This window comes from Strigops habroptila, chromosome 6 (assembly GCF_004027225.2).
Source record: "Strigops habroptila isolate Jane chromosome 6, bStrHab1.2.pri, whole genome shotgun sequence".
In the NCBI taxonomy this organism is placed as follows: domain Eukaryota; kingdom Metazoa; phylum Chordata; class Aves; order Psittaciformes; family Psittacidae; genus Strigops; species Strigops habroptila.
The window spans coordinates 65,385,480-65,396,796 of NC_044282.2; the positions used below are offsets into that span (position 1 = coordinate 65,385,480).

Here is an 11,317-nt window from a genome sequence, read left to right on the forward strand (position 1 = left end):
CCCAGCTTTAATCAACTGGGAGGACATTGCCTTTTGTATCATAGCACTTGAGCTTCTTTAGAAGCCAACAGCAATGTAAAACAGTTCACACCTACCTACGTGCTTTTCAAGTCCTTAAGAGAATTCGAAAAGTTTTATGAGACATGACTTCCCTCTGAAGAAGCCTTGACGACTCTCCTGAGGTTATTAATGCATTCATTGCATCCTGTGGTGCAGTTTCTGGTCATTTGGCCAGAACAGACACACAGACACTGAAGGCTTTGTTTAATGTCCTGGTCCAGGAGCTGTTTGCAAAGCTCTTGCTCGAGAGGACACAAAACACCTTCCAGGGCTCCCTGTACTGCACAGCCTTACACCAACTACTCACCTTGCCTGAACCCCTTAATCCACACTCCAGTGGATTTAATACCACCGTAGTAAAGGCAGCAGCTTATGGAGAGGCCGCTGGGCAGTTACTAGCAGGGCTCTTGGGATGCAGAGCATTTAATTAGAAGGATGCTGGGTAGAGGAATCTTCAGCACTTAAGTCTTTGCCTTCAAAGGTTGATGAAAGCATGATCAGTGGAAGTGCTACATCCAGGAGCATCCCAGCAATGGAGCTGCAGCTGACTCCAACAAGAGACCAGGGCCAGTGTGGAACCCAAGGCACAAGTGAGGCAGCAGCCAGGACAGTTACTTTTGGAAACTTATGGAGTTAGTGGAAGAGTAGTGGAATTTCCCAATTCATTTGAGAATAAAACATGACAAAATGACAAAAAGAGGAATTGCATGACGCTGATTTAGTTTTGTTAAATGTAAATGATAGCACATGGTATTTTAGACAATTGCAAGATATTCAGCATCTGAAAGCATCTGCCATGTAGAAACACTTCAAGCCAGCAGCAAGGCACCATTACCTCTCAAGTAGGCACAGGAAATAGAGGCAGTGGTCTGACAACTCAGTCAATCCACTTTTAGGCTTCCTGTGATGAAGCTACATGAGAAAGCACCAATCCAGAATGAACTTACGTTATCAGTTCAAGTTATTTTTCCCTTGAACAGGCTTCCTTTGAAGCAGCAGGCTTCACCCCAGAGCAGGTACCATCTCATCTGCACATCTCACCTCCTGCTAGCGTGGCTACAAACCGTTCTCCAGCAGGAGGCATCCAGCCAACACGAACTGCACTGCACAGCTCAGGGAAAGGCAACCCGCTGCTCCTGCCTGACCCAGATCTCTTCTGTCTTATAGGCAGAGCAGGAACAGCGAAGCTGCTGTTATTGTGGGTTCAGAGACAGAGGCGGTGACACAGTGACTAATGTAATTGAGAAAGGGAAAAACCAGGGCAGAGAGCCAGATACCTTACTGTATGCTGAAAGGTGAATGCATCTTCAGTTTCCAGAGCTACAAACAGAAATAAGTTGAAGGTTTGCATTTGTGTCAGAAATATTCAGTCACTGCTTCTCTCCCCCCTTGGATATCAAACAGAGCTGACACAGCACAGGTAGGTATCTAGAATTGTAGTATCTCTTTATCATGTGGGAAAAGAAGCAGGAAAGGGAGCAGTTGCTGCCTGCAGGATTTCTGCTCACACCAAAAGGGCTTGCAGAAACCCAGCACTGAATGGTCAGAGGAATGACAAACATCTCACTGCTCACCTTGGCTTTAAGGAAAATTAGCTACCAAGGAAAAGCCATAAACAATTGTCTGTGCAAGCCTGCATAGTGCCTATTGACAGCCCCCATTGCACTGGCAGGAACAGAGAGCCACAGCTCTATCACAGATGTGTACAGGGCTGTTCAGCTGAAGGACCTTTTCCTCCACTGATCCAGAGTCAAACCAAATGAAGAAGGGCACAGATTCAAGGTGGGGCTGCAAGTAGCTGATCTGAGGGAATGTAGGAGCAGGAGAGGTTTGCAGACAAGCATCTGTATTTGGAATAGAAAGAAACAGAAGAGCATAAGGCAATTGATACTGGAAGGACAGACCAGCAGATGCTAATTCTTTTTTCTCCATTTAAGGTGTCTGCCACAACATGCCAGACGTCTCAGGCCACTGTGCGGGATGGGTCTGAGTCTTCTGATGCTTCCAATGGTCTCCTAAAGTGTCTCCATGCAACGAGTCCCAGCCGAATAGCAAAAATGAAGCAAGTAATTGCCAGCAGAACAACTAGAAAACAAACACAGAGTCATGTTAGTGCATGAGAGAAAGTCAGTACCTCTTGTCATATTATAGCTCCTAGTATAGGGAGCATTCAGAGAAAGAAGAAAACAAGAATCCCCCTGCACAGGAGCCATTACCCCCCCATCAGAGCTGTATTCCAGAGTTTCACTGCTATCCAGTTAAATACCCAATGCTTCCAGGTCAAGGAATGTCTAAAGGGGGGGCTTTATGGACACAGAAATAAAAGTGCATTACATTAACAAAACACTCCAAGAATAGTTAAACTATATAAACAAAACATGCACTAGTTTGGGAAAAGCACATTTTTGACCTACCAGCCAAACAAGCCGAACCACTAAAAATGAAGTTTTGTTGGTAGAAATGCCCCTACTGCAGGAACACAGCTGCGTGCCAGAGATCACATGTACCCTCACATTCCTGGTGGCCATCACCATCAGGAGATGTCTCCAGTGCCCTCATGCCTTTGGCAGACAAGCTCTGCTAAGCCCTGTTGGGTGCTTTTAGGCACTACCAAGCACCAGCTGCTCTTACAGCAACAGGGAACACACATTGGAGTGACTGGAACAGTGGTGCCAGTCCAGATATTAGCTTTAGCCGCTGCTATGTGGCAGCTTCTGCTGACCTTAGAGTGGGAACAGGCATCTCGAACTGCTGCAGCAGGATTCAGAGCTCACACAGCTCAGTCCCTTTCATGCTGGCGTAACACCATTCAATGGCATAGCTTTTGCCAGACTGATTACACAGTATTTGGACAGCTTGAGCCCTTTTACAATGGATGACTACACTCAGCTACAGTGGCATGCAGCAACTAAATAATCCTGGGAAAACTGAAGGCTAGCCTGACCTCTGCATAAGAGAGGAGCACTCACAGAGTTTTGAATTGTGAAATTTAGATACAACCCCCCTTGGGTCAGAAACTTATGCACTGATCCTATATCCCAAATGATACAGAGCAAATGGAAGCCCATAGCCTTCATCCCAGCCCTGCTCTTCCTTCAGCCCACCCTGTGTCAAATGGAGCTAACAGAGAACCCAAGTGTATAATGGAGAATTGTAGAATAAACATTGCACTGGGAAGTGAACTCGAGGCGACACAAAGCTTGAAGCCAGCCCCAAGGCTCATGGGCAATGATTTCTGCTCTACTCTTTACTTTGCAAAATTAATACCTCCTAATAAATCCTTCTAAATAATACTTTCCAAGAGACAAGTCTGTCTTTCTGCCCCTAATAAACAGGAAAGATATAGAAATGTTTCCTGGCCGCCTTTTACAAGAGTTGGAAATAACCCAAAAGATTCACCTATAAAAACACCATTTGTTGTTGGGAATGAAAGCAAGAAGTTCTTGCATGCGCTGCCAGTCAGAGCTGTTATGACCACTGGGTAGACTGTGAGGTTATAGCGGACATACTTGTCAAGGACAAAGTTTTCTAGATAAAACCTGTGAAGAGAAAGACTCAAAGTAAGTATTTTCTCCGTAGTTTGATTCCTTAAAGGAATTAGACAAAGACCTTTTTTTTTGCAGACCAGTTTGGACCAGAGTCCAAAATTCTTCATTTACCTAAATTCAGAAGATAAATTTTTAATAGAAGTTTAGGTGGAAAAGCCATGTTTCATATTGTTTTCCATATCAAACCCTTATCTGTAAACCTAGGGCAGGTTGGGCTCATCCAAGTCACAGCACCCTGTTCCTGGCCCACAGCATGTGCTTATTGGCATTGCTGAGGGTCAGGGAAGAAGAGCTATGCCCAGGCTCTCTGTTCATCTGCCATGAATTATAAGGGGCCACTGTACTCAGTGTTGGTACAGGGACAGACTGTGAATTGGGACAGATAGTCCAACCCATTTGTGAGAAGTTGGAAGGGTTTGGTGGGAACCCATGAGGATGCTTACCATATCACTAGGCCGAGACCAAGGATGCTGAGACAGGCAGTCGTTGCTGTCTCATTGGCCACATTCCACTTGTAGATCAGCACAATGGCAAAGTTCAGCAGGGTGGCAATGCTGGTCCATGTTGCATACAGCGCCAGCCCATTCTGGACCTGCCACATAGCACAGCAAGATGACAACCAGTAATAAAAAAAGGCAATTCCTAGTGATCTTTTGTGATCCATAGGTACTTGGGCAATTAAACCTGCCTTCTGGAGCTAGCTGCAGGGAAAGCCCTTCTCAACTGAGAAGAGTTGAAGCCCTGGAGTGCCCAAAGTACCCCAGAAATCCACCCCAGTTGCAGAATTCCCCATACAAAACCCTGTAATCCCATCACGGACTTCCCATCCACACCCCAAAGCACACAGTCTGCCTGGCTGCCCATCCCGGTTGTTGCAGGCTGCTGTAACCGGCAGAGAATAAGGTTTTTGAATCTCAGCAACCTCCCAGCAAACATCTTTGCTCCATGGAGCCTGCAGGAGCCACCATCAAGGGCTGGAGTCACTGCCGAGCAAGGATAGGGAACCCAGCTATTCCCATTTCCTGTGTTACAATGCAGTACAATGGTGTAAAGAACAGCCTGCTCCCAGTTTGTACCAAGAGATGTAGACACATTTCCAGCACCGTTGGTAGGAACTTTTCTGTGCAAAGCCTCCCAGCTTTGCAGACTCCCCCTCCACCGAAAACCTTCCTAGCTCCTTGGATGGGCATTTTCAGCTTTCTCACTGAGCAATGCCAAAATCAAGCAAAGGAATCAAAGGTGGTTAAAGCACATGCAGTCATGGAAGGAGCTGCAGTGTGAGGTGTCCTGGATGGGGATGGAGAGATCAGGGTGCTAGGTTTGAGCTAGGAGAGAGGCACAGGGAGGGAACAAAGCAGTGATGGAATATGAGTATGTTTATCTTATTTTTCTGTGCAGTTTGCCAAACACACACCCACTCTTCGCAAGAACAGCAGAATAGTCATTTTCTTCCAGAATTTGGCAAATCTCAAAGGCAGATGCATTTGAAGCCTTGAGTAGTGTACAAGAAATAGATAGTTCCTTGTAATCAGATACAAGGGACATCATCAGCTACAGCAACAGAAGCCACCCTTAGCAACGGCTTCTCCCCCTGCAAGAAATATTCTTCCCACCCCAAACACAGGTCTGAGCTGAAGTTTTCATACTTCACTGAAAACTTAATTCTGTAGCAGCTGGAGAAGTACAAGGGATATATCTTGCTCTGAATCTTTCCCATTATCATAGAATCAACTGGGTTGGAAAAGACCTTTAAGATCAAAGATCAAGATTATGTCCAATAGGAAACAGATGCAGTTAAGCCTGTGTGCACCTGCAGCAAGCACAACTGAAAGTAAGGGCAGAAGTCTTCCCTTACCTATCTCCTGCCATTAAATCTTTCATTCTTGGTACCTGCAGCACTGCAAAGAGCTTTTAGCATTTACCAACAGCACAGTTTCCCAAATGTCACCTACTAGGATGCGGATGAGCCAGAGCTCAGCTTTGTGACCCTTCACAAGCCACGAGGAATGGGCTCTCAAGGCTCGGTGTGAAATGAAGAGGCAGGCATATGTAGTAAAAGTGAGAGCTGCCAGGAGCACCAGGGCTGGGAGGAGGCATCTAGGACAAAGAACATACACACACAGTATACATTTTTCCAGTGGTGCCATAACACCTTAATTCATAGCTTTAGTGTTTGCTGTCTTTAGGTTAATCAGCCTTTAATAAAGGTAATCACTACATGTAGCCTTCATTTTAATATATTGCTGTTTTACTCCATTAATCACAAAGTTGTTATTTTCCTGACTGCAACTGATTTCTTCATCTCTTGACAGTGGTGTTATTATAAGCCCTTCATGTGACCATGATTATGAAAAGAATCCAAGGCAAGGAGCTTAACTGTATTTATGAAGAGAGGCACAGCTCCTGTCTTACCTGTGGAGGAAAAACAACATGGAAGAACAGCAACTTTGGGAGATTTTAGACCTCAATAACCAATCCACCTCATGGGCAAGATAACATTGTGCCAAACTCCCAAACTTTTATGAAGGCTACCTTTTGCCAAGGCCTGCTATGGAGTTTTACAGGTATGATTAAGTGTTCGCACATAAGGGAAGGGCAAAATCAAGTAATTGGACAGTCACAACAAGAGGTTTATAAAGTATTTGTAACAAAAAGCAACTTACTCTCGGTCCCACAGTAACAGCCATGAAATATTGAGGCCATTATTGAGTATCCACACTGCATAAAAAGGTATTGGCAGCAAGTCTGGCTTTATGTAGACACATCCAAATTCATTCCTGCCAGGAAAAGTGGTTATGGAGAAAGGCATTTTTCTTCTGCATTGACCTACCAAGCTTTCCTGACCTCATTTTCCTCATACTAACAGGGGCTCCACACTGGAGTTAAGTATTTCAGCCTATATCAGACTGTTTCTCCTCTGCATCCTTCTCAGATACACAGTCCTTATGGCTTTTCCCATCAGAACATTGTCCCACAGTACAGAACCTCTTGCTGGTCTCTGTACCACAACTAAGGACTGCTCCACAGATGCTGCAAAGCTTGTGCCATTGGTGGTGGTAGCAGTGGCATGATCATGGGATTTTAGCCCAGTTCCCAGGGAGAAAAGGCTTATGGGATCACAGTGTGAGTGCATATGTATATATGCATTTTGTGTACGCACTCATACCTGTATATGGACTTGATCACTTTTGTACAAACACATACTCCATTCTTCCCTCAACCTTCAGTGTTGGCCACTATCAACTGAGCTACTTCTCACAAGTCATATGAAAACAGCAGATACTCAAACTAAGCAGTCCCTGGTCCCCCTTGACAGAAGAGCTGCAGTGTAGGTGTATCCCACAGAAGACATCACAATATTACAGATATTACATGGTAGTACATGAGGCAGTTATTGATCTTATAGCCCCAGGAAAAGCTTCAAGTCCAGTTCAACTAACCGAGAGACTTCCCAATGCCAAATCCCTGATCTCTAACAGCAAGTAAACTCAAAGCATTAGCTCCATAACTCATTATGCCCCGGTGGATTTTCAGTCTCTAGCAATGGGTAACTACTACCCATTAACTGTCAGATCACATCAATCAGTGGAAGCCAGGCCTCACAGTTTACATGCTTTGTAACATGTCCACACATTACAGCAGTTCATATATACCTCCAACTGCTTCCCAGCTTTGATGCTGAACTTGAGAGATGCTGAGCTTCATCATGTCAAGAGGAATGACAGTGGGTTTACTCTGATTAGAAGGCCCAGAAAAGGGGGTAAGAGACTGAGCTACAGAAGGGAAATGCCACTGTCCCTCATGTATACCATAAGCAGGGCAAATACCTTCTACAGATCCCCGACAAGGCATAGAGGAGCCAGGCAAGCTGCCAGGCATAGATGACATTCCAGATGAGGAAAGTCCAGCCAGCTGGTGTGAAGTCAGTGTTGTACTTCGCTGAGATGTTTCCAGGAGTTGACCTGAACAGACCTGTGGTGGTGAACATTATTGCAGGTAAAAGTGTTACTACATACTAAGGATGGGGAAAGACTGCTAAATTCCCTCATCCTATAATCGTCCTCAAGGCTTAGGCCACACCTCAGTGGATCTGAAGGAGATGAAAGGATGCACATGGTGAAAACAAGCCACATGCTACAATTGGCTCTCCTTTAGACATCCGTTACAGAATCACTGTCGCTGTGGGGATCCCCAAGCACCTTCCCTCTTACACAGAACCAGAAAAGCCAGTTGCATGAAGAAGCCAGAGAGAAGCACAATGCCCATTTCTGACAGATTCAGCTGGGTAGCGTTCAAACCAGGCACCACTGCCGTCAAACACACAGCAGCAGCCTGAACAGCTTTCACCAGGATACAAGGGCAGTGTGTGCAAAGACTGCCTTTCACCTGCCACTAGATCCAGGTTCACCAAGAGCAAGACCATTTACTTGGACTTCAAGAACTGGATTTCAGTCACCCAGCTGTAATACCTGAAGGATGCACCAGTTGCTTCCATCTTTCAAAGATAAAGGTGTATTTGGAGAAGCAGTGAGGTAACAAACAGATCTAACCCACTTAAGGCACCTTAAATCATTAAATGATGTAATGCATGAAATCCACCTCTGAACAAAGAGTTAGTTTGCATTACCTTTGAATGTTCCAGTGGCATTTCCAGCATTCAGTATCACCATAGCCAGGAAAATAGCCAGAGCCAGAAACATCACCAAAATCTTCAGCTTGTGCATGGCATCCATTTTACCCTGCAACAAATTAGAGATATTGCTTGGCTATCATAATGTATGCCTGGGTTTGTTCCATGTCCCAGAGACTGTTTTAGAAATAACATTGTGAATTCCCCAGTTTTTACTGATGATTTATTTGTGGTGTTTTCATAAGAACCAAAAAGGCCTTGCACGGGCTAGGAGCATCTTTCTTTGAACAAGCATCCTCTTGGCAGAATGTCAGCAGCACAGAAAATTGCCCAAAACCAGGGCAAGCCACTGATACATCCCCAGAATACTCTTCCAACAGCTCAAGGATTTCTAGTAGTAGTGCCTTTAATAGTGTCTCATGGGTTTAAGTCTGTAAACTCTCCCCAGATCATTGGATCGCTTCATGGATCCGGAAAAACCTGTCTCAATGTCTGAGGTTGTTAACAATCTTTACCAGCCCCTAGGACTGTAATGGTTCCCCTGTACAAGTTTCAGATGGGGAGCAAACACCACAAACACCCAGGAAGGCTGCTGGGTTTGGACAATGCTGACCCATAGAAGCAGAGAGGACTTGCTAGGTTGCAGAATCGAGATGGGAAGCCACAGAGTGCCACGTGAACAGGCTGCTCTGCCACCACCCATCCCTTACTAGCACAGTGCATGAGAGTGAGCTTGGGTTTGCCTACGGATGTATTGCACAGGGTTTAAGACCTAAATAATTAGCAAGCAAGTGTAAGATTGATCCCATCTTATCTTACATAGATATTGGAGTTTTACTGAAGAAAACAGGCCTATCAATTTTGCCCACTGTAGGAAGAAAACTGAAAACCTTACTCTTAGCTTTGCAGCCAGGTACCTTTCGGTTCAATGTGGCTTTTCACATTTATGTCTAATCTTACAGCTCCTACCAAATAACTTTTCATGGTGGTATGACCTCCATTTCTACTGGCTGCAAGTAAGATTTAAATGCTTTAGCAGACCTCAAGAACTTTATAGATTATAAAATCTACATACTACAGGTTTTCAAGGTTTGTACATAGTGGCTTGAGCTCTCCCAAGTGATCGCCATTAGTCCAGCATTTGTTCTATCAAGGAAAAGTTTTGTGCCACCTGCAAGAGTAAGCATACATGCATCCACCCTATAGGCAACAGCTTTATTTCCCCCTCACAGCTCAGTACTTGAATGGCCTTCTCCATACAATGGCACTTCAGTGCCTTCCAGGCATTGGATAATAACTGGAATGGCAGGAATAATAACTGAGTTGTTCCAAGCTGCTCAGCGTTGAACTAATAAATTCCAGTTCCCACTTCAGTGGATGGTTTTATAGTTCTGGGCTTTGTTCATGGGCTGAGCTGCATCCAGACACATCACAAGGAAGTGGGAGGGGAAATTCTGCTTTCTGTAAACCCATACAAGCTTTTCCCTTTTCAGTTCCATCTAAACAGAAAACCTTCTTTAAAAATTAAAATCCTATGTGGAAGATCTCATTTAACTCAAGATGTCAAATCCCAGTTAGATTCACATCAGTCAAACCCCAAAACATAGTCCTCCATGGATACACAGCAAATTCTGAAAAGAAAAATCCACTTGTACTATTAAAGATATCACTTCTGACTCAGGAAATAACTGTCCTGCAGATTTCAGAAAGCAAGGAAAATGTAGGAGAGGAAATACCACTGCACGCTTATCCTGTTCTTATATTCTTTCCTTGAACATTGACTTATGGCCACTCCAAAACAGTGGATAGGAATAGACGGTCCTTTGATTTCACCGTCAGGCTAAATCTATGTTCTCCTGGCAGTCCTGTAATTGAATTCAGCACCACATTTCTCTTTTGTTAGCATATTTGGAAGAAACTTGCTTACACAGCTTCATAGAAGTATGCTTGCTTACGGACGTCTAGGAGGAGAGTCCTATTGTAAAACCAGTCAATAGTTTCACTACTGTCTGTCACCTCCTGCCTCCCTCTATTTATTGCCAGCAGTAAACATCTGCAGTATTTCCCTGCCTGCACTTACCAGTCACAAACACCCTTTAGAAGAATCAGAAATGTTACTCACAAGGATCCACACAGGCTTTTTGGCAGTGTCTTACAGCCGTAATTCAGCTACCACCAGGGCTGAGGAGTCTCCGCTGCTCAATCTTATCTAAAGAGATTTTAGACAACTTTCAGCAGATTGATAATCATGCGTTAATTGAAAACCACAGCAGTTAGACACTTCCTGCCTGAGATGCAGCCTCCAATTGGCTAAAGCCTCCCAAAAACAATTTTATCTTGCATAAGTGCTTACTTAACGAGGGCCTTTTGTAACAGGCAGAGAACGCACGCTCCCAACTTGCTGGCACCGAAAGCTATAACGAGTGTGTGCTCTCCGGCTCCCGCCTGCTTTGTCTTTCCCTATCTCTACCACAAGGAGGGAAGCTCAGCAGTCCACTCCACTACTAAATATTGCATCTCAAAATGATAGCTAAGGCAGCATTCCTGTGTGGGAATGGGGACACTTGCAGAGATAGCTGCAAGAACAGCCAGGATTTGGGGAAGCTGAAGATTTAACACATAGCAAGGTCTGGATCCCGTGAGCAATGTACAGACCTTCCTATAGCCCGAGATGGAGCTGAAAGCTTCTCTCAGCACTGGGCACTTGGGGGACATTTTACAAGGCTAATCATCATATAGATATGAGTAACTTCTCTTGCACAGCAAGCACATGTATATTAATCTTGTATTTTTATACTTCATATCTGTTCCTTGCAGCGCAACACATACTGTTGAAAATCCCTGAACCTGGCCTCAAAGCTGGTCTTTGAGTAATCCCTACATGTGAAGGACTCTGGAAACCCAAAAGAAAGGACAGGCAAGAAGATAACCCCAAACCTGCAGTACTAAATGCACTTTTCCAAGATTTATTTCAAGATATTGGTTTCAAGCATTTTGTACAAGTAAATTTTTTGTTCACAGATACAGAAAAGGTTCCTGCCCCCTACTACAAGCCAGTCCCACAGAAACAGAGCAAGTC

General features: G+C 44.5%; 1 protein-coding gene across 1 annotated transcript; it reads right to left on the reverse strand.

Moving 5' to 3' along the window:
• Positions 1-759: 759 nt before the first annotated feature.
• Positions 760-10,432, reverse strand: LOC115609578. Its single transcript, XM_030489973.1, has 8 exons — positions 10,361-10,432; positions 8,236-8,347; positions 7,436-7,580; positions 6,272-6,385; positions 5,561-5,705; positions 4,052-4,200; positions 3,460-3,599; positions 760-2,145 (listed from the first exon to the last, which is right to left on the reverse strand). The coding sequence occupies exons 2-8, from the start codon at positions 8,339-8,341 to the stop codon at positions 2,024-2,026; spliced, it is 921 nt and encodes a 306-aa protein (XP_030345833.1). The 5' UTR covers positions 8,342-8,347; positions 10,361-10,432; the 3' UTR covers positions 760-2,023.
• Positions 10,433-11,317: the final 885 nt, after the last annotated feature.